The following is a 22900-nucleotide window of genomic DNA, read 5'->3' on the forward strand; positions in this document are numbered from 1 at the left end:
TATTTTAGTGAATTATGACATTTAATAACACATTGACATTTAATGCCAATTAAATGTCAGTGTGTTATTAAATGTAAAGAGCCCTCTGAAGCCCTTCCTGGGGCCAGGATTCCCGGGCCCAAACACTCAAAAATGCCTTAGAGACGCTCCATTGAAGTGAAAATATTCCTGTAGAAACTTATTGTGGAAAGTACAACAAAACATGTTGGGTTTTTTTTTTTTACTTTCTACAATAAGTTTCAACAGGAATATAAAAACAGCATCATGTTCTGGTATTTGAAATTATGACTAAATGATCTGCTGGTACAAACAGCTGGCTGCTGTAGATTAGTTAGCTTCATTATTAATTCAATCATAGCACAACTTCCGATACAAACAGAAGGCTGCTGCCAGGGAATAGCTGTGTTCCTGAAGCTTAGGGCTGCTGTGCGGGTAAATATTTTTGATCACACATTTTTGATCATTTTCTTCCTGATGAAATGTGCGTTCCTCTTTGTTTCTCAGAGGTTAGCTGAGTCAGCAGAAGATGCTGATCTGTACCATGAATTCAATGCTTCCTTAAAGGTCAGTGGCTCCAACACTCATACCTAACCCTTTGTTTCATAGCACATTAAATCACATAAGCCTCTTCCTGCCTCACTCAGTTTGATTACTACAACTCCATGATGATCAACACTGTGGACGAGGACGGGAACAGCATGGAGCTGGGGGGAGAGTTCCCTCTGGAGGAGAACCAACACTTCAACAACATCCCAGTCAACACGCAGCAGAGCAACATCCAGGTTCCCACCAATGTCTACAACAAAGGTCAGTAGCCAATGGCAGCTGCTCTGCACATGACTCAGGTGTGACTCAGTGTTTCCTTGTCAGATCCCATCATCCTGAATGCCATCTACAACACTGAGGCACTAAACGACGTCTTTATCAGTAACTTTCTGAAGGATCCAACTCTCACCTGGCAGTACTTTGGCAGCTCCACTGGATTTTTCAGGATCTATCCTGGTCAGTTTCGCTGTGTGTGTGTGTGTATGTGTGTGTGTGTGGTGTGTGTGTGTGTGTGTGTGTGTGTGTGTGTGTGTGTGTGTGTGTGTGTGTGTGTTAGTAGTTTAGTTAGGAGCTGGGTTAAAATTAGGTAATAAAATTGTAGGGCTCCTCCTGTCCTCTAATACATGCTACAAAGTGAGGACCACCATGTGCATGTTGTGAGGACATTTTTGTTTGTGATGTCTTTCGGACTCTGAAGTGTGTTATACATAATCCCATCCTGTCTTTCCTGTCAGGTATTAAATGGACACCAGACCCAAACGGCGTGGTGGTCTTTGACTGTAGGAACAGAAACTGGTGAGAGTGCACACACACACACACACACACACACACACACACACACACACACACACACACACACGTTAAATACTGATGAACATTAATGGTACTCATTTAAATCAATCTAATGTGTGAATAAACATCTAAGAAATAGCTGAACTAAAACAGGAAATCACATGAATGAATAAATTAAATAATTTCAATAAATTCTTGATTATGTGTTGTGTTAACAATCATACACTGATTCTGCCTTTAGACGGCTACATGTGTGTGTGTGTGTGTGGGGGGGGGGGGGGGTCGTTAGCAGTGGTGTTGCTCTCATATATGGCTAAAGCAGCAGGCAGCAGAGTCCTGACCCTGCTGTAAAGATGATAATCTGCTTCAGGGTCAGGCACCATATGTAGCTGCTGCTGCTGCTGCTGCTGCTGCTGTTCATGTCCATCAACAGGAAGGCTCCCAGCCAACCATTGAACTGTCCTGTCCTGTCCTCTCCTGTCCCGCCCTGTCTTGTCCTGGGAGAGGCTTTGATTTTCCAATATACATAGAAAACAGTGAACGTGAGGCAAACATGTATAACAATAACATAAAAATAATAATAACAACATTATTGAGAATGAGGACAATGATAACTGTAACAGAACAATAACAACATAACAATAATAATAACAACACTAATCATAATAACATAACAGCAATAATAATAACAATAATGATATCAGTAACAACATACTAATGATAAAAATAATAACATCACAATAATAGTAGTAAATATCTTTTTAAAAGCACGTGTCCATAGCATATTTGCCTCTCGCTACTCATTCACCTATTTTGTAGAATAACACTTCTATTTTAACAAAATCAAGAACTGAATTTCTCAGTTGAGACATCAGATTTTTGGAGTGTGACGGTATGATTGTAATGCGAACAAATTTTGTGATATTTGAATGGGTGGAATGACCTGTGTTTAGGTACATCCAGGCTGCTACGTCCCCCAAAGACATCATCATCATGGTGGACATCAGTGGCAGCATGAAGGGCTTGAAGATGACCATCGCCAAGCACACCATCAACACCATCCTGGACACACTGGGCGAGAACGACTTTGTCAACATTATTGCTGTGAGACACACACACAGAACTTTCACAGACATGATACATTCCCCAGCTCCTTCCCCTCACCCTGACCCCTAACCTGACACTGGCCCTGGCCCTGGCCCTGTTCCTGACCCTGACCCTGGCCCAGACCTTGCCCCAGACCCAGACCCAGACCCAGATTTTGAAACAGACCAGGCAAAATGCCCTCACATAATTTTATGGGATCGTTGGTACATGTCTCCACTGCAGGAACCTCTCCAGAATGAGAATTTCCTGGAACTTTTACAGGACTTAACCTGTCCCTGCTCCATTGTAGATATTTAGATCAGTTCTGAAAAACTCCTGGTTGGAGCTTCGGGTTTACTGGGTGCTGATTGCCCAAAGCTTGAGCAGGAAGTGACCAAGAAGAAGAAGAGAGTTAGCCCAGCAGACAATGCTTCTCCTCTGGTTCATATAGCATCCATCACCATGGAGACAACTCAAAAACCAGAAACACAGCAGCCAGCCACCCATATGGTTTAGCATATAGTATAAAGGTATCATAACACAAAGTGCCGTTTACCATCTATTAACACATCCACTTACACAAAAAGAGTGGACACATTAGAGACATCACATTTCAGCTCATCCATGTTTACCTCCTTCCTTGATGTTATGTTCTTTATTATTCTTGGTTTTGGTGTCGCGCCTGGCTGACATCACAGTCAAAACTGTCACACATTGATTGAAACTTGTCACATTGCTGAGGGGTCCCGCAGTCGAGACACGACCATCAAGAGGAACAATTGGAACAGTTCCTGTGAATTTCCTGCCCCCAGTATTTACCAGGAACACCGTAGAAATGCACCTAATGTGTAACTAGTACAAGAACACACAGATACGCAGTTACTAATTGCACCATGGACAATATGCTCTGCTTCCTGTGTGTAGTACACAGACTATGTTCGCTACGTGGAGCCCTGTTTTAAAGGAACTCTTGTCCAGGCCGACTTAGACACCAGAGAGGTATACACACACATACACATACACACAGATTCACACACATCCCCACGCACACGGATATACATGCACACACACAGATGCACGCACATGTGCACACACATACACACAAATATACACACAAATTCATGCACACACACGTTTAATGTTTTTTCTCCACTTTTCTGCAGCACTTTAAGTTGTTGGTAGATGAACTTCATGTTAAAGGAGAAGCAAAAATCAAAAATGCTCTGAAGGAGGCCTTCAAGATTCTCAATGAGGTCTGTGGTCTCACTGCTGAGAAAAGCCAGTGATGTCATCACACTGAACTCACTGTGTGTGTGTGTGTGTGTGTGTGTGTGTGTGTGTGTGTGTGTGTGTGTGTGTGTGTGTGTGTTGTGTGTGTGTGTGCATATGCTTTGTGTACTAACAATGTGTCTTCACATGTTTCTGTGCATGAGCCTGTAGGTGAGGGTGAATGGTCAGGGCAGCATGTGTAACCAGGCCATCATGCTGATCACAGATGGAGCCATGGAGGACTTTGAGTCTGTATTTGAAGAGTTCAACTGGCCTGACCGCCGGGTGAGAACCAATTAAACTAGTATACATCCTGTCATCTCTATTACACTCCAAATGTCATCAATGGGAGGTTCTTTGTTAAAATGACTTGACATTTATGCTCACACGTGCATGAACAACATCACCCTATGCACCAGCTGTCCAGAGCCATCCTCTCCCCACAGCCTCTGTAGTCGGGCAGATCCCAACACACACAAATTTAAAAATCAAATGAATTCATCTTTATTTACCAGAGTCACATACAATCAAAATGGTCTCTAGGGGCCTGACCCCCAATAAGCAGCCTTGAGCGTATCATGTAGAGGGACCCTCCAGCTGATGGCTGGCTGGGTAGAACGGGAGTAGTACGGGGAAGGACAGGTAGAAGTAAGAATAGGCTTAGATCATGCAACTACATTAATTACAACAAGCTTTCAGTATAATAGCTGAGTGTGTCACTGCCTGCTCTCGTGCTAAGGTGGAAAATTCCTCTCATTCTGCCACGCCCCTCCTCCACACCCATCTGATCAGCTTTCATCATTCCCTCTTAGACCTACCGTATTTTCACGACTATAAGGCGCACCTAAAACACTGAGATTTTCTCAAAAATCGACGGTGCGCCTTATAATATGGTGCGCCTTGTGTGTGGACTGAGTTCTAAAATCTGCTGTGCGCCTTTGGTGGGTGCACTACAGTAAACGCGCCGCCAATCGATTAGCAACACACCTACGCGTAAGGATCCCCTAAAATGGCGCCGGTCAAGCAAGACGCGTATGAATGAGGCTTACTTTAAACTGCAGGTCATCGAATATGTGGCTGAAAATGGCAATCGAGCAATTTTAGTGTTTTCGCTTTATGAGGAGGTGGCATCTCTCTATACGCGCGAGGACAACTGTTGCGCAGCGGCTGCCCGCGGATTACCAGAAGAGGGTGGCCATCTTCCGCACCTACTGCCGCAACAAGATAACCGCGCCCAGTCACATTACCAACATGGATGAGATCCCTATGACTTTTAACATCCCTTTGACCCACAATGGCTGCTGGCGAGACGTAATCGTAAATTTGGTAAAGTTATTATTCACGTCGGAGCCAACGACACCCGGCTTCGTCAGTCGGAGGTCACTAAAATTAACTTGGAGTCGGTGTGTAACTACGCAAAAACAATGTCGGACTCTGTAGCATTCTCTGGTCCCCTCCCCAATCTGGCCAGCGATGAGATGTTTAGCCGCATGTCATCGCTTCGTCGCTGGCTGTCACGGTGGTGCCCCGAAAACCAGGTGGCCTTTATAGACAATTGGAGCACCTTTTGGGGAAAACCTGGTCTGATTAGGAGAGACGGTGTCCATCCCACACGAGATGGTGCTTCTCTCATTTCTAGTAGGCCCAGGATGCCGCAATACCAGACCCAATGCCTTGTCCTGGCAGTTCCAGAACGAGGAAAACACGACTTCTGGGTCCAAGCCCATCCTTCCAGAGTCGTGTTGCATCGCCATGGTTACCTGGGACATAGAACAGAAGGTGGAGGGCCATGGAAGGGCAACCAGGTTCCAGTGCCTGTCCAACGAACCACCTGTTTGTTCCGCTCAACTTACAGTCAGAGGTACTAGAGCAGTTTCACTCTTCTAAATTTACCTGCCATCCTGGAATTCTTCGAACTCTACAGGCCATCCGTCAATGACTTTGGTGGCCCACATTAAGGGAGGACACCCAGGAGTTTATCAAGGCCTGCCCAGTCTGCAACAAGAGCAAGACTCCCTTTCAATCTCCCACGGGACTTCTGCAGCCTTTACCTACCCCACACCGCCCTTGGTCTCATGTCTCTGTTGACTTCTTCACATGCCTTCCCACCTCGCAGGGCTTCACAGTCATTTTGATCATTGTTGATCTCTTCAGTAAGATGACCCATTTGATTCCATTGCCTCCCCTCCCCAAGCTCCCCTCTGCAAAGGAGACTGCACAATTGGTTCTGCTCCATGTAGTCCGTCTGCATGGTCTCCCCAATGATGTGGTGTCAGACCGGGGACCCCAGTTCACTTCAACATTCTGGAAGGAGTCTTGCAGGCTGTTGGGAGCCACCACCAGTCTGTCTTCTGGATTTCACCCACAGACTAATGGGCAAATGGAGCACGTGAACCAGGAGATGGAGACAGCCCTGTGATGCATGGTGACGGACAATCCCTCCTCCTGGTCAGAACAGCTTCTGTGGGTTGAATTGCCCAAAATTCCCTCATTTGCTCGGCCACCGATTGTTTGGTTTCAGTGCTGTTATGGGTACCAATTCCCAATGTTTCCTGCCCTTGAAAAGGAGGTCATTTGTCCTTCCACCTTTGCCTACAGTCGCCGTTGTTGTCGCACCCAGCACCAAGCACGGGCATCCCTTCTTCGTGCTGCTGACCATTATTCAGTCACTGCCAACCAACACCAATCATCAACACCCAGATTCATTGGCCCCTTCCCCATCGTGAAGATCATCAGTCCGGCATCGGTAGGACTCCAGCTTCCCAGATCCATGAGCATTCACCCCACCTTTCATGTGTCTAGGGTCAAGCCTGTTCCGGTAAGTCCACTGGTTCCCCCTGCGCCGCACCCTCAGTTGATCGATGGAGGTCCCGTGTATGCTGTGATGCAGCTTCTCTGCTCTCATCGTCGTGGAAGAGGGATACAGTATCTGGTAGACTGGGAGCGATATGGTCCAAAGGAACGCTCTTGGGTCCCAGCTCAGTTCATTATGTCCCCGCAACTGATAAGGGACTTTCACCGCCTGTATCCGGACCAGCCTACTCGGTCATCTGTCCGTGCCTGGGAAGGACCGCTGGCAGGTGACTCTTCTGCTCCACAGATGGAAGATGGCTCTGAGGGGTACGCTCTGGATGATGTATCTGCTTCGTCTGACCCTGAAGTGGCCTCCTTTGTCTCCGAGGAGGTCTAAATTTTTTATTTATTTTTGGAGGGTGGCCGTTTTTTCTCGCCCTGGATCTGCTTTTGGGATGTTGGGGGCCGTCCCAGGGGGGGATGGGTCCTGTAACTGCCTGCTCTTCTGCTCTCATGCTGAGGTGTTAAGTTCCACTCACTCTGCCACACCCTTCCTCCACACCCATCTGATCAGCTTTCATCATTTTCACCTGTTGCTCCCTCTTGGGCCTATTTAAAGCCACTGGACATTAATGCCTTGCCAGATTGTTATTGCACTATACCTAACTTTCCAGCACATAGTTTGATTTGACTTATTGGTTTTGATCTGGCCTGCCTTGGACTTTTCCTCTGCGTCTCTGCCCTGGTAAATCTGACTAAGCCAACTAAGAGTTTTGATCTGTATTTATTCCACAGAGGTCTGTGCTTACTTGTGTGCTGTTACCTTTGAATATTCAATAAAGTCATTTGTGAAAACTGTCCGGAACTGCTGTGTTGCAAGTGGATCCCACCACATCCGTGTCAGAGTTGGTCAGCAGGGTCAGAGGTCAGCAGGTCAACACACAGCACACTTCAGATTGGCCATTTTCCAGCAGTCAGTACAGAAAACAATGAAAATGAGACCGTCATCAGGTGTGAACAAGCGTATTTCTGTGTTTAGGTGAGAGTTTTTACCTACCTGATTGGCAGAGAGATGACTTTTGCTCAAAATACCAAGTGGATCGCCTGCAACAACAAAGGTCAGGTGTGTGTATGTGTGCGTGTATTTGTATATGTGTGTGTATTTAAATGTACATGTGTGTGTATGTGTTTGTATGTTGTACATGTTTGTACATTTTGTATGTACAGTATATGTATATACTGTATGTGTGTGTATTTGAATATGTGTGTATGTCAATCAGTCTTTATTTATATAGCGTGTGTTACAATCAAAATTGTCTATAGGCACTTTACAGAATCCCAGGGCCTGACCCCCATCAAGCAAAATTGGCGAGGAAAAACTCCCCTTTAATAGGAAGAAACCTTGAGCAGGATCAGGCTCATGTAGGGGGACCCTCCTGCTGAGGGCTGGCTGGGTAGAGGGGGAGGAGAAGGGGGATGACAGGTGGAGGAGAGAATAGGCAGAGATCATGGAAATACATTAATTATAACAAACTGCTGGTATAGGAGTTGAGTGGGTCAGCGGGATCAGAGGTCAGTAGGTCAGCATACAGCTATGAAGGCAACGATACCTGTAGATGGATACAGAGAGAGGGGGAAAGAAGCAGAAAAACTACACAAGAAATAACATCATCTAATGATCTACTCTGGAGAGTGGAGGAGAGAATGCTGTGAATGGGTGACAGAAGCCTGTCAGGTGACCATGTTTCTGGCAGCCTCGGCCCATAGCATCATAACTAAGATGTCCATCCATCCATCCATCCATCCATCCTCTACCGCTTATCCGGGGTCGGTCGGGTCGCGGGGGCAGCAGCCTAAGAAGAGAAGCCCAGACTTCCCTCTCCCCAGCTACTTCTTCCAGCTCATCCGGAGGGATCCCCAGGCGTTCCCAGACCAGTCCAGAGACATAGTCTCTCCAACGTGTCCTGGGTCTTCCCGGGGGTCTCCTACTGGAGGAACATGCCCTGAACACCTCACCAGGGAGGCGTCCAGGGGGCATCCTAACTAGATGCCCAAGCCACCTCATCTGGCTCCTCTCAACGCGGAGGAGCAGCTGCTCTACTCCGAGCTCCTCCCGGATGGCAGAGCTTATCACCCTATCTCTAAGGGAGAGCCCAGCCACCCTACGGCGGCAGCTCATTTCGGCCGATTGTACCCGTGATCTTGTTCTTTCGGTCATTACCCAAAGCTCATGACCATAGGTGAGGGTAGGAACAAAGATAACCGGTGAACCGGTAAATTGAGAGCTTCGCCTTTGGGCTCAGCTCTCTCTTCACCACTACGGACCGGTGCGGTGTCCGCAGTAATGCGGACCAGGCTCATGTAGGGGGACCCTCCTGCTGATGGCCGGCTGGGTAAAGAGAGAGGAGAAGGGGGGAGGACAGGTAGAGGATAGAATAGGTAGGAGAGGAGAGGAGAGGAGAGGAGAGGAGAGGAGAGGAGAGAGGAGAGGAGAGGAGAGGCACAGAGCACAGAAACACACATAAAAATACGATATACAATGACTTCAGCGGGGCCGGAGGTCATTATGCAGCTCCGAAGGCAGCGATACCTGTAAATAAATAGGGGGGGTAGAAGCAGAAAAACTACACAAGAATCAGCATAACTAGTCTGCTTGATGAGGAGGAGGAAAGGAGAGGAGAGGAGAGGAAACCATGACCCAGTGGGGTGACAGAGGCCTGTCAGGTGATCATGTTTCCGGACCCCGGCAGCCTTGGCCTATAACAGCATAACTAAGATGTGACCTAACGATTAGACGAACCCCTAAGTATGATAATCTGTCTGTCTATGATAGTAACTGGAACTACAGAATTAGTAACAATAAGCTTTTTCAAAGAGGTAGGTTTTAAGTCTGATCTTAAAAGTGGCGATGGAGTCAGTAGTCACTAATGATCTTCTTAAGAAGTGCTGTTTCTGTGCTGTGGTGAGCTCTAAAGCCTGACTGAAACATCTCAAACAGGCTGTTCCTCTGCAGGTGCTCCAGTAACTGAGTCACCACCACCTTCTCTAGAACTTTAGAGATAAAAGGAAGGTTGGATATCGGCCTATAATTTGCTAAGACATCAGGATCCAGTGATGGTTTTTTAAGCAACGGCTTAATCACTGCCACCTTGTAGGACCGGGGTACATAACCTGACACTAAAGAACCATTGATCTGGTCCAGGATAGAACTGCCTATCAATGGTAAAACATCCTTCAACAGGTGTGTTGGGATGGGATCTAAAAGACACGTGGTGGTCTTGGATTTCTGAATTAGCGATGACGCCTCAGAAAAATATATAGGGCTGAAGGAGTTTAAGGGCTCATTGGAGACCCTGTATGTTCCCACAGTCAGCACATCTGGTGATGGTCCAGTTGTTGGGATGGCCTGGTTGGCTTTCTCTCTGTTAGCTAGAACTTTATCAGTGAAGAAGCTCATGAAGTCTTCACCACTCAGGGAAGAAGGGATACGTGGATCTAAAACACTGTGACTCTTGGTTAATTTGGCCACAGTGCTGAACAGAAATCTGGGGTTGTTCTTATTTTCCTCAATTAAAGAAGAAAAATAAGCTGTTCTAGCCTTGCGAAGGGCCTTTTTGTAAACTAATAGACAGTCTTTCCAGGCTACATGATAGCTGTCTATTTTACAAGACACTTTCCAGTCTTTGCACTTTCTGCTTGAGGGTCCTGATATGTGAATTATACCAGGGGGCACACCTCCTCTGATTTACTATTTTCTTTTTCAGGGAGGCAACAGAATCAAGCGTGATTCTCAGTGAGGTTGCTGCACCTTCAGCAATAGAGTCAACCTCAGCAGGGCTAAGATTATAATGATTGATCCCTGGGGAAACACACGGTGGTCCTAGGATCAGCACAGGGATCACTTCCTTAAACTTAGCTGCAGCATTATCTGAAAGACATCTGCTATAGTAAGACTTTGTTCTGAGGATAGAAGAATCCTTAATCATAAATGTAAAAGTGATCAAAGAATGGTCTGACAGGACTGGGTTCTGAGGGAACACTGACACATGTTCTACCTCAACACCATAAGTCAGAACTAGATCTAGGGTGTGGTTAAAGCTATGAGTTGGTTGGTTTATCTGCTGGAGGAAACCAACTGACTCAAGTAATGAAATGAAGCCATTTCTAAAGCTGTCATTTCTAACGTCTATATGGATATTAAAGTCTCCAATGATAATGACTTTGTCCGTTCTAAGGACCAAGTCAGATAAGAAATCAGAGAACTCAGAAAGGAACTCTGAATGTGGTCCAGCAGGGGGCCGATATACAACTCCAAACAGAAGTGGCTTTTCTGCCTTCCAGTTCAGATGAGTGATGCCAAGAGTCAGGCTTTCAAATGAACTGAAGCCATGTTTTGTCTGGGATTAATTAATAACTTGGAATGATAGATTGCTGCCACTCCCCCTCCTCGACCAGTAACACAAGGAATATATAATTAAGATGGGTAGGAGGAGTAGATTCATTTAAGCTAACATACTCCTCCTCCTGAATCCAGGTCTCAGTAAGACAAAATAAATCATTGTGATGATCCGCTATCAGGTCGTGTACTAACAGGGATTTACACAAAAGAGATCTAATATTTAACAGTCCACACTTAATTGTGATATTAGTTTCTCCAACTTGTGCTTTAGTATTAATTTTAATAAGATTTTGGTGATCGACCGCTCCCCTGCTCTGTGCTGGTGGACACCAGCGGTGCACTGCTTCCTCTTCCTCAGATGCCTGATGGTGGTCCAGAACCTTTTCGAGGCCATCCGAAAGTCGTTCTCCATGGCCTCACCGAACTCTTCCCATGCCCGGCCTTTGCCTCGGCAACAGCTGTAGCTGCACTCCGCTTGGTCTGTCGGTACCTATCTGCTGCCTCAGAAGTCCCACAGGCCAGTAAGACCCGATACGACTCCTTCTTCAGCTTGACGGCATCCCTCACCGCTGGTGTCCACCAGCGGGTTTGGGCATTGCCGCCACGACAGGCACCAACCACCTTGCGGCCACAGCACCGGTCAGCCACCTCAACAATGGAGGCACGGAACATGGTCCACTCAGACTCAATGTCCCCCGCCTCCCCCGGGACATGGTCAAAGCTCTCCCGGAGGTGTGAGTTGAAGCTCCTTCTGACAGGAGACTCTGCCAGGCGTTCCCAGCAGACCCTCACAACACGTTTGGGCCTGCCGGGTCTGTCCGGCATCCTTCCCCACCATCGGAGCCAACTCACCACCAGGTGGTGATCAGTTGACAGCTCCGCCCCTCTCTTCACCCGAGTGTCCAGAACATGCGGCCGCAAATCCGATGACACAACCACAAAGTCGATCATCGATCTGCGGCCTAAGGTGTCCTGGTGACAAGTGCACATATGGATGCCTTTATGCCTGAACAAGGTGTTTGTTATGGACAATCTGAGATGAGCACAGAATTCCAATAACAAAACACCACTCGGGTTCAGATCAGGGGGGCCGTTCTTCCCAATCACACCTCTCCAGGTCACACTGTCATTGCCAACGTGAGCATTGAAGTCACCTAGGAGGACGAGGCAGCCCCCAGAAGGAGCACTCTCCAGCACTCCCAAAGGACTACAACTCTAAGGACTACAAAAAGAGTGGATACGCTGAACTGCTGTTTGGGGCATAGGCACAAACAACAGTCAGGATCCGTCCCCCCACCCGAAGGCGAAGGGAGGCTACCCTCTCATCCACTGGGGTAAACTCCAATATACAGGCACTGAGCTGGGGAGCAACGAGAATTGCCACCCCTGCCCATCGCCTCTCACCATCAGCAACTCCAGAGTGGTAGAGAGTCCAACCCCTCTCGAGAAGACTGGTTCCAGAGCCCTTGCCGTGCGTCGAGGTGAGGCCAACTATATCTAGTCGGAACTTCTCAACCTCGCACACCAACTCAGGCTCCTTTCCCACCAGAGAGGTGACATTCCATGTCCCTAGAGCCAGTTTATGCAGCCGGGGATCAGACCGCCAAGGTCCCTGACTTCAGCCACTACCCAAAACACAATGCACCCAACCCCCTTGGCCCTTCCTGCAGGTGGTGAGCCCATGGGAAGGGGGTCCCGTGTTGCCTCTTCGGGCTGTGCCCGGCCGGACTCCATGGCCAGAGGTCCGGCCACCAGGCGCTCGCCAACGTGCCCCACCCCCAGGCCTGGCTCCAGGAGGGGGCCCCGGTGACCCGCATCCGGGCAAGGGAAACCTGGCACCAATGTTGTTTTTCATCATGAGGGGGTCCTGGGCTATGCTTTGTCTGATCCCTCACCTAGGACCTGTTTGCCATGGGTGGCCCTACCAGGGGCATATAGCCCCAGACAACGGAACTCCTAGGAGCATTGGGACACGCAAACCCCTCCACCACGATAAGGTGCTAGCCAAGGAGGGGTAACTAAGATGTTAACCTAATAATTAGGTAACCCTCTAAATATGATAATAAGTCTGAGAATAATAAGTGGAACTACAGAATTACTGGCAGTAAGCTTTTTCAAAGAGGAAGGTTTAAAGTCTAATCTTAAAAGTAGAGATGGAGTCAGCCTCCCGTAACTGGACAGGGAGCTGGTTCCACAGCAGGGGGGCCTGGTGACTAAATACGGCCCCCCATTCTACCTTTAAAAACTCTGGGGACCACAATTAAACCAGCATTCTGAGAACGGAGCGGTTTATTGGGATGATAAGGTGTCACTAGCTCCTCCAGGTAGGATGGAGCTAGGCCTCTGAGGACCTTATAGGTCAGAAGAAGAATTTTTAAAATTATTCAAAATTTAATGGGCAGCCAATGAAGAGACGCCAGTACTGGAGTTATGTGATCTTGTCAACACCTGTCCTGTGATCTAATCTATCCCAGAGAGAATCAGGACCAAACAACATGACCTTGGTTTTTCCTGAGTTGAGGAAAAGGAAATTTGAGGACATCCATGTGTTTAAATGTATATGTGTATGTATATTTTTATGTGTGTGTGTGTGTGTGTGTGTGTGTGTGTGTGTGTGTGTGTGTGTGTGTGTGTGTGTTCACCTCACATTCACTGTCTGTTCCATCAGGGTATTACACACACATCTCCACCCTGGCCGATGTGCAGGAGAACGTCATGGAGTATCTGCATGTTCTCAGTCGACCGATGGTCATCAACCACGATCATGACATAATTTGGACAGAAGCCTACATGGACACAGTGGTGAGATGAGCCGAACAAACAGAAAACTTTGAACATCTGTTTATCTCACTTCTTGATCCAAAGCTTTGGAAGATCTCTAAAAGATTTTCTTCTCGAGAGAGCTTTTTAGAGCAGTCGCCATCATCATCATCATCATCATCATCATCACATCTGTCTGCTTTCTCACTGTGTTTCACCTCATTTCTCATGATCCCGGGGCTCAACCGTCATCTGTCATTAAGCTTCCAAACACCAAACAGGTAAAAGATGTTTTTTTCTGATGGGAAATTTGATTTAAGGACAAAGTTCTTTTTTTAAAAAAAAAAATGACACAGGTGAAGATCGGAGAATGCTCTTCTGGTTAGTTTGAAAGTTTAGACATGTTCATGTCAGTTTTTTTTACTTTTCTTGTCTGAATCCTACATCTGCACACCTCTGCAAACATGTTGTCTACATTTACCGACACATTTATTTTCTCCTTAATTTAAAAGATGAAATGTTTGTATTAGTTACCTGTAACACAAATTGCTTTCCCAGCAAAAGCATGGGGTTAGCTAATGCTAAGGATCAGCACAAAGTTTTGCTTTTATTTGCCAACGACCAGAGTGTGTGTTTGCAGCTCTTCACCACTAAAGCTCAGAGTCTTCTGCTGATGACCTCTGTGGCCATGCCGGTCTTCAGCAAGAAAAAGGAAACGGTCCGTGTCACACAAACATAAGGGAAGAAATCCATTGATTTGTTATCAAATCACCTCATTAGATCACCTAATTATAGGAAGAAGATTATCAGTAACCACTACTGATCAGTATTATCACTGTTATCGGTAATCAGTATACGTAGATCACCATTATCACTATTGTCAGTAATCACTACTGATCACTATTATCAGTCATCACTACTGATCACTATTATCAGTCATCACTACTGATCACTATTATCACTATTATCAGTAGTCAATATTGATCACTATTATCTGTGCTCACTATTGTCACTATTAACAGTAATCAGTATTGATGACTTTTATCACTATTATCAGTAATCACTATTGATCACTATTAGGAATGCAAATTTCTACTTCTTTAAAAGTTTTGACACCTATCTCTCCAGCTGTCCCATGGGATCCTTCTGGGTGTGGTGGGCTCAGATATCCCCCTCATGGAGGTGATGAAGCTGGCACCCAGATACACAGTGAGCTCTACCTTCTTTCCAGAAGTCTGTAGATTTTCATCCTCCAAACCAGATGGAAGTCAGTGTTTCATTGTCTTCCTCCTCAGCTGGGTCCTCATGGATACGCCTTCCTCATCACTAACAACGGCTATATCCTGGCTCACCCTGACCTACGACCTCTGGTGACTCCTCATTCTCTCCGTCGCTCTCTCTCACCCACACAAGCATACACACAACTACGTACCCCCCCTTCCCCCCCCACACACACACACACACCACACACACACACACAAACACGGACACTAACAGTATATGTCTCCTGTTTGACAGTATAAAGATGGAAAGAGACTGAAGGCAAAACCCAACTACAACAGCGTGGATCTAACAGAGGTGGAGTGGGAGGATACAGAGGACACGGTAACACAGTCATAGACACACACACACACACACACACACACACACACACACAACACACACACACACACACACAGAGCTATTCTTATGGTCCGTGTGCTTTCCTCATGTCAGCTGAGAACAGCAATGGTTAAAGGACAAACCGGCAGCCTCAGTCTGAGTGTCAGAGCCTCAGTGGACAAAGCAGTGAGTCCATGTTTATATTGCAATGTTGCTTAATGTGCATCACCTCACAAGAAATGATGCCATTTAACTTCCTCAGTTTAAACCTCAGTACTATTCTCCTTGATTGTTACACCAGTATAAGAACCAGACTGAACTGAAAACTCTTTTCATTCTTTTTCTAACAGAAACGACCTTTGTTCCTAATCAATGAATATTTCTATACTAACATTGATGACACACCTTTCAGGTCAGTCAAACCATAGCATAACCAGCCATTTATCCTCTCTGTCCCATTATAACCAGTCATTTACCCTCTCTGTCGCAGCATAACCAGCCATTTACCCTCTCTGTCCCAGTATAACCAATCATGTGCCCTCTCTGTCTCAGTATAACCAGTCCATTTTAGCTAGATAGACTGAGTTATTTGTCATATTAACAAGTGACCAAAAGGGGGAAGCATTTGTCAGCACTCAGACACATTTCTTCTGTGTTTCCTGGCAGCTTTGGGATGGTGCTCACAAAGGGTCATGGGAAGCTCGTTTTCATGGGAAATGTATCTGTGGAGGAAGGTATGGCTTCCAACAATGCTCTGCTGCACAGGTGTTTCATAAACTGTGGAGTCTTGATGGTAAACGTTTGTTGTCTGCAGGTCTGCACGATCTCACCTCCCCAGACCTCAGTATTGCCTCCGAGTGGTAAGTTGACCAGTTTAATGTGACCCGAATCCAAAACCACAAATGTGTCTGTCGGTCTGCGGGTGTCTCTTTCGACCAGATGCTAATTGTCATTTTTTCAGGACTTACTGTGAAACAGACATTGACCCGAGTCACCGCAAATACTCTCAGCTTCAAGCCGCCATCCGCTACCTACAGGGAAAGGAACCTGACCTGGAGTGTACGATAAATGTGTCAATGACAGTGACACTTCATTTTTGATTGAAAATATGTTGATATTTTTCCAATTTGAAAAAAAAAAAAGGCACCTCCCAAAATGTCCAGAATGAAGGCAAAATGTTGTGATATTAGCGGTACAATGTAGATCTGGTGGAATCAGGAGATTTTAAACACCCACTGAATATTTGCATCTTTTGACGTCACCTTTCTGTTGCCTAGGCGATGAGGCATTACTGCAGCAGTTGCTGTTTGACGCCGTGGTCACGGCTCCACTGGAGGCCTACTGGAACACCTTGATGCTCAGCGACAGGTGTCATTTCTTTTTTTACACATTTTTAACTTATTAAAGAAAAACCTCAGGCAAATAGAGAGAGTAAAATTACATTAGTCGATATGGGGCTGAGACTCGGAGGGTGCATGGTTCAAGCCCAGTGCAGAAAAAAGTTGTTCAGACTGCGCTGACGAATCCTCCAGGGTGGACCTTTAGCCTGTATGCAGCTGGGATGGACTCCAGCACCTCCCCATGACCCCAAATGGGATAAAGAGGTCAAGAAAACACGGAAGGGTACACCCCTGAATGAGTCACCAACTCATCTGTTTGTGTGTGTGTTAGTATGTGTGCATGTGTGTATGCATGTTTTGTGTGTGGGTTTGTGTGTGGGTTTGTGTGTGTGTTTGCATGTGGGTGTTTCAATGTGTGTGTGTGTGTGTGTGTGTGTGTGTGTGTGCTTGTATGTCAATCAATCAATCTTTATTTATATAGCATTTGTTACTATTAAAATTGTCTATAGGCGCTTTACAGGATCCCAGGGCCTGACCCCAAATAAGCAACAATGGCAAGGAAAAAGCAGGAACAGTAGGGGAACCCTCCTACTGATGGCCGGCTGGGTAAAGAGGGAGGAGAAGGGGGGAGGACAGGTAGAGAAGAGAATAGGTATAGATTGCAGGTACATTAATTGTAAGAAACTGCTGGTATAAGAGTTGAGTGGGTCAGCGGGGTCCGAGGTCAGCAGGTGAGCGTACAGCTATGAAAGCGACTATACCTGTAGATGGATATATATAGAGAGAGGAGGGGGGGGGAGAAGCAGAGAAAATTGCACAAGAAAACGTGTTCATGACATCATCACTGATCTACTCTATCTATTTGAATGTGTTTTTATTTGTTTGGTCTTGTACATGGTATGTATTGAGAACCAAAACATATTTAACCTGCAAAGTGTGAACATTTGTTAACATTTCTGAAGATTTGTTTGAGGGTTCAGGTTTTGATCAGGTCAGGGTCAGGGGCTTAGTTGTGGTGGTTAGGGTCCAGGTAAAGAGCCAGGGGAAGACTTGAATGTCCTATGAATGTCCTCACAAAGGAATACAATCATCTGTATGTTTTTCTGGGTCCATCTGTGTGTGTTGGTGTTTAGGGTAGAGCCAGGTGTGGAGACAGCATTTCTCGGAACTCGTTCTGGCCTGTTAAGGGTCATTAGATACACAGGAGTGGAGACCAGAGTGGCAAAGTAAGAGTTTTTAAGTTGATCCAAAGAAAAATGCAAAGTCTGTCCCAATGCTGAACTTTGACCCTGCAGAAATTTTCTGACTCCGGCTGACAAAGACAACCTGTTCACCATTGATCACTTCCCACTCTGGTACCGTCTGGCAGTTGAAAACCCACAAGGAAGCTTCATCTACTTCCCTGTCATTGAGAAAGGTCAGTAACCTCAGAAGAGCTCTGAATGTTTAACATCAGGGGCTGCATTAATCTGATCTTCTCTGCAGAAATGAGGTACATCGTGGCCACAACGTCGGTGACGGTGACGTCAAAAGGCAGAACCGCTATGGCTGGAGGTGAGTCGTAGCCTTAATTCAGAATCCGACAACATTCAAATCTGTGTGACAGACAGCAGCCACTCATTTGTTGTTGTGAGTGGAAGGAGCCATTTCCATCATGTTTTACAGTTTAAAATATAGCTTAGAAGAAAATCTGATCAAACAGTTGTAAGACTGTGACGATAACATTATTGACAATCATCTTGATGATACTAATTATTATGAAGGTAAAGATGTGATCATGACGGACTGGTTATTCGGAACGTATGAATGCTTGATGTTTGAGCCATCCCAAAAACGAGTCCCTGGAGGACCAGTGTGTTTGTGTGTGAATCAACATGAAGACACAACCTCAAATGAAGGTTCGTCCCTTCTTACTGTATATGCCCTTTTCAAGAAGACCTGAAGAAATCTGGAGAGACATATTTTTCTCTTATCCAACTAACATTCAGTTTGAATTTCAGGTTTCAGGTGTTTATATGAACGACATGTAAAAGTAAGTCAATAATTATTTGGCTAAAATATGGACCCTCAGCCATGTTAGGATGAACAACAACATCAACTTCATGATTTGTCCTGTAGGAGGCGATGCAGACTTGTGCAAAGTTTCCTTAGCAACAGCAGCAGATGTCCTGGGGTTTTATTTCAGGAACAGTCCAACCACTGAGGATCAAATGGGTGTTTTTCTCAAACTTCCAAAGCTGAAATGTCAGGAGAAAGAGTCACCCATTCAATCAAGCTTGTTGTTGAGCGACAGACAGCTTATAGAACACAAGTTAACACGTTCTGAACAGGTGACGAGTCCATGGTTCCAGTTGCTACAAGTGTTCATCGAGGTCATAGTAATCCATGAAGGTTTATCAGCCGGACTGTTGAAGGAAACTCGCCTCTCATCTGAGAGGCTTCTCCAGTTTTGACCAGCTTGGTGGGAGTTCTACCAGATGCTGGATGTTGTCATCGGGTCTTCTGAGGTTTACACCTGCAATATTTCCATCTCCTCACTCACCAAAGATTGATCAGAAGCTACTGATGCAATAGCCATGCACAATGCTGCCGCTAGTGCCTTCAGGTGGTGTACCGTCTGGGGAGTCTGAGGCCAGCATGTGTCTGTCCTCCAAGTCTGTCTTAGTTCCAGACTCAGCCATCAGGGATGGACCACGTATCTTCATCTCCCTCTGGTAGCGCGCCATTATGGAGGCATGCACACAGCCGTAGATGGCTGCCACCACCATCAGGACACACACAGTGCCACAGATCACCCCTGCAACTATCTGAGTGCCATGTGCTCGTCGCATTCTGACAGGTCGGTAACGCTGGTGGATGCACTCTTCGTTGCTGCTGACCCGGCCGAGTGGCCGGGAAGGTCGATTACCATGGCCTGATGTGCCCTCATTGTCCACTTTCTCTGAACACATGCTGAACATTTCTGTGGGCACACTGCGGATGTCCCTGCCCTCCAGATCTCCAGGGAGGCTGCACCGCATGGCATCTACATGTCCATCTGTAAAACAGACAGCAATTGGATAAAGAAAAGGAACAGAAAAAACTGCCTGTCTCAACAGGGCAGGTTATTTTTTGTCATTTCAAGTCATAACTTCCATACTTGACAGAGTGGAAGAAGACAGGCAACACCTCTGCTTACCTCTGTGAACCAACCACTCCATCCAGTGCTTAAAGTCTCTCAGCCTGCAGTCACACTCCCATGGATTTCCCTCTACCTGCAGCTGTCTCAGCCCAACCAGGGGCTCAAAGGTCACTCTGTCAAGAGTTGCCATTCTGTTGCTGGCAAGGGACAGCCAGGTGAGTCTGGGTACTGCATCCAGCAGGCCTTTGGGCAACCACAGGAGGCTGTTGCAGGACAGGTCAAGCCCTTGTAGCTGCCAGAGTCCTTTGAAAACATCCTTAGTCAGGCCTTGGTTTCCATTCATGGCCTGACGAACCTGCATGCTGCTGTTGGTATCAGAGGTCACTGGCTGCATCCCTAGATTGTTAGCAGAGAGGTTGAGCCAGCATAGGCTGGTCATACCTGAGAAAACACCAGGCTGCAAGGTGGAAAAATGGTTCTGAGAGAGATCTAAAAGCTCCAGGTGGCTAAAATTGAACATGGCCAAAGAGGACAGGTTGTTGTGGGACAAGAGCAGGATCAGAGAGTTCTGGTCAAACAATGCTAGGATCGGGGTCAGTGTAAGGAGTCCAACAGCAGTGCAGTCAGTGGTGTTAGCATAGCAGATACAGACCCTGGGACAACTGTAGACTGAACCGAGCACTTCCAGTAAAACCAGGCCCATGCTGAACAGAGCTGCACAAAAGACAACCTGATTTAAAGTACCAAATGTTCTTAGACGTGAAAGAGTTGAAAAAAGGCTTGTTTCTTTCTTTTGTCACTGTTGCTGTAACTCACCCACACCATCCAGGGAAGAGTGGCCCGTCTGATTGTGGTTCCTCATGGTGCTCCCTGGTTCCTGCTGCAGATTTCTCTCTGATCACCCTGAGATCACCCTGATAAGCAGGAACAGTTGACAATTCTCAAGAATTTTTTTTTTTTTTTAACGGTATTCCCAGTTATCACTGGTATTTCTTCAGTTTTAATCTATATTGATATTTCAGCACCTGAGGATTATTTTATATCAGAAAAGAACTATGTAGTGTGCACTTTTTCTGGACCTGGTCCAGGTGCCATCAGCTCTTCTGTCCTTGTCCTGGCTGATTTCAGAGATTCAGCTTATTCACTTTGTAGTTGATAACAAGAGTCAGATGGCGGCGCCACAGTTTGCGATAATCCGCGGTGAGCTTTTAGATTGACTGCTCTATTTCTGCTTCATGCTTTGTTGTGTGGATCATCATCCTGACACGCAGAATGGCTGATGTGGAGATGCTGGCAGCTTTCAGCCACATGAAGGATGATCCAGTTATTTTCAGACCATACAGGAGAAGGAATAGATTACCTCTGACCTCTGCGTGATGGTCATAAACAACAAATGGAATCAGGTTTGTCACTGTGAACACGTGAAAGGATTAACAGGAAACCTAGAGTTCTCCTAAAACCCTGCAGACCAAGAATCAAAGTTTGTATCAAGACTTGAGTGAAGCTACATCGGAAGAGCCAGACCTGAGGAGCCCACACGGAGGGGTCTCTGTCAAGTCCTGGTGATCCATCACCGGACGTGGATATCAGTACGAGAAACTTGATGCCTTTTAACACTTTAATTTAAAACACCTGCCTCAGTCAGTCCAGACTGAGAATCATCTCGTTTTTTTTCCCTCATCAAAATAAGATGATAAAAGATTAATCTGATGCCTGCTGAAGCATGATGTGGATTAAAGCTGCTCTTTTAATCCCTGAGCAAGGGCGGACAGCTGTTCATGGGTCTTGATGGTGTCAGTTAAACTGAGGAGTTATGGGGAGGAGTAATCCTCCCTGTCCAGCTGGGTCCAAGAGAACATATGGTCAAGAGTAGATTCCCTCTTGTTCCAAACCAGCCAAACAACATCGGTGAAGATCAACACACAATGAAACAGTTCCACTCCTCCATCACATAAAAAAACATTTGTCAGAAAAGAAGAGATCTGGAATGTTACCTGAACTGACAGGCAGGACGAAAGAGAGAGCCCTTAATACACACACAAACACACACGCACGCACACAATACTGCTCACCATCTTCTGTTTCAACCTTCACACACAGAAAACTCTTCTTCACCTTTATCTGGATCTGTGGACTGGAAACATCTTCAGAGGCTGGAAGCTGGTCCTGGATCAGGGCTCCTCTGTGGAACCAGCAACTCTACAGCAATGTTGCCTGTCCTCCTCCTCTTTATCTCTGCTTGCTGAGCCCCTTCTCGGAGCTCTGTCCAACACACACACTAACTGAGGATAAGCAAGCCTCTGTCAGTTAGAAAGACAGAGAAAGAGAGCAAGCGAGAGCGAGAGCGACAGGGTGAAGTCACATGCTGCTATGTGTGTGTGCATGTGAGAGTGTGTTGCTGACTGTAAACAGCTGTGGACATGCTACATTATAAAACTTTATTTACATTAAAATGTTCTGACTTCCGAACAGAAATATGTTTGATTTTTCTGCTGAACTTCCTGTTGTCCTCCCATCTTCTAACTTCCTCTTCTTGTCTTCCTCTTGTCCTCACATCATCCTCCTGTCCTCCTTCTGTCGGCCAAAGACACAGAAAGACTTCACATCCCCTCTACACAGCTCAATGCTGATGTGTGTTGTCTGTTCACAGCCATTGGCCTGCAGATGTCCCTGGACTGCCTGGAGAAGAGGTTCTGGGCCATCACCAAACAGGTGACCCACACTCACCTGCTGCAATGCCATTTGAATAAATTGTGAATGACAACCCAGAAATGATTACAGACTGAACAAACAGAATTTCTATATCCTTCAAGGTTCAGACGATGTCATCACAGGTTTCATCTGTAACCTCATTACAATTCTTTAGAAATAAACCACACACAAACACACACACACACACACACACACACCACACACACACACACACACACACACACACACACACACAAATATGACCTTAGAAGCCCAGATGTTTACGGTTTAGATTAGATTATTAATCTGAAGTGAGACTGGTGATAATCTGCTTTATTATATAAACTGCTGAGGTTTAATCCTCTTCTATCACACATAATAATATAATTAGTATTATTATTATTAAGTGTTTTATTTTTGATTTCACTTCTTCCCTGAGGTGATGCAACTTATCATTGTGCATCTATTCTTCTCTTTTCTACATGAAATATTCTATATCGT

At 46.0% G+C, this 22900-nt stretch overlaps 2 protein-coding genes across 5 annotated transcripts in view; one reads left to right on the forward strand and one right to left on the reverse strand.

Annotated features, from left to right (window-relative positions):
- The window catches only part of LOC130535774 (voltage-dependent calcium channel subunit alpha-2/delta-4-like), a 41939-nt gene that overhangs the window by 11416 nt on the left and 7623 nt on the right, over window positions 1–22900 (forward strand). For 2 of the 4 annotated variants that reach the window (XR_008953198.1, XR_008953199.1), the window contains exons 4-28: window positions 505–564; window positions 645–807; window positions 871–1002; window positions 1281–1341; window positions 2292–2442; window positions 3349–3423; window positions 3588–3677; window positions 3865–3978; window positions 7526–7604; window positions 13554–13687; window positions 13909–13926; window positions 14286–14363; window positions 14774–14854; window positions 14941–15015; window positions 15164–15250; window positions 15362–15433; window positions 15598–15659; window positions 15914–15981; window positions 16062–16107; window positions 16209–16306; window positions 16525–16615; window positions 17721–17813; window positions 17883–18004; window positions 18073–18141; window positions 22296–22420. Coding sequence is in view for 2 of the 4 variants with exons in the window: in XM_057051048.1 (XP_056907028.1) it covers window positions 505–564; window positions 645–807; window positions 871–1002; window positions 1281–1341; window positions 2292–2442; window positions 3349–3423; window positions 3588–3677; window positions 3865–3978; window positions 7526–7604; window positions 13554–13687; window positions 13909–13926; window positions 14286–14363; window positions 14774–14854; window positions 14941–15015; window positions 15164–15250; window positions 15362–15433; window positions 15598–15659; window positions 15914–15981; window positions 16062–16107; window positions 16209–16306; window positions 16525–16615; window positions 17721–17813; window positions 17883–18004; window positions 18073–18141; window positions 22359–22420 (2181 nt within the window). In the remaining 2 variants the exon portion in view is untranslated. The remainder of the gene's footprint in view (window positions 1–504; window positions 565–644; window positions 808–870; window positions 1003–1280; window positions 1342–2291; window positions 2443–3348; window positions 3424–3587; window positions 3678–3864; window positions 3979–7525; window positions 7605–13553; window positions 13688–13908; window positions 13927–14285; window positions 14364–14773; window positions 14855–14940; window positions 15016–15163; window positions 15251–15361; window positions 15434–15597; window positions 15660–15913; window positions 15982–16061; window positions 16108–16208; window positions 16307–16524; window positions 16616–17720; window positions 17814–17882; window positions 18005–18072; window positions 18142–22295; window positions 22421–22900) is intronic. The other 2 variants (XM_057051048.1, XM_057051049.1) reach the window with 2 other exon arrangements.
- LOC130535782 (leucine-rich repeat and transmembrane domain-containing protein 2-like) lies at window positions 17809–22003 on the reverse strand. The gene is made up of 4 exons (XM_057051066.1): window positions 21824–22003; window positions 20525–20622; window positions 19766–20422; window positions 17809–19624 (listed from the first exon to the last, which is right to left on the reverse strand). The coding sequence occupies exons 2-4, from the start codon at window positions 20568–20570 to the stop codon at window positions 19140–19142; spliced, it is 1188 nt and encodes a 395-aa protein (XP_056907046.1). The 5' UTR covers window positions 20571–20622; window positions 21824–22003; the 3' UTR covers window positions 17809–19139.

This window comes from Takifugu flavidus, chromosome 13, assembly GCF_003711565.1.
Source record: "Takifugu flavidus isolate HTHZ2018 chromosome 13, ASM371156v2, whole genome shotgun sequence".
NCBI classification, from domain to species: Eukaryota; Metazoa; Chordata; class Actinopteri; order Tetraodontiformes; family Tetraodontidae; genus Takifugu; species Takifugu flavidus.

What these genes read in the sequence shown, in the direction of transcription:
- LOC130535782 (XM_057051066.1), bottom strand. Translation starts at nt 20,570, where the DNA reads ATGAGGAACCACAATCAGACGGGCCACTCTTCCCTGGATGGTGTGG. An exon ending in CTCTTCCCTGGATGGTGTGG is followed by an intron (nt 20,423 to 20,524) that starts GTGAGTTACAGC and finishes TCTTTTGTGCAG; the next exon opens with CTCTGTTCAGCATGGGCCTG. An exon ending in GGAGTGGTTGGTTCACAGAG is followed by an intron (nt 19,625 to 19,765) that starts GTAAGCAGAGGT and finishes TCTGTTTTACAG; the next exon opens with ATGGACATGTAGATGCCATG.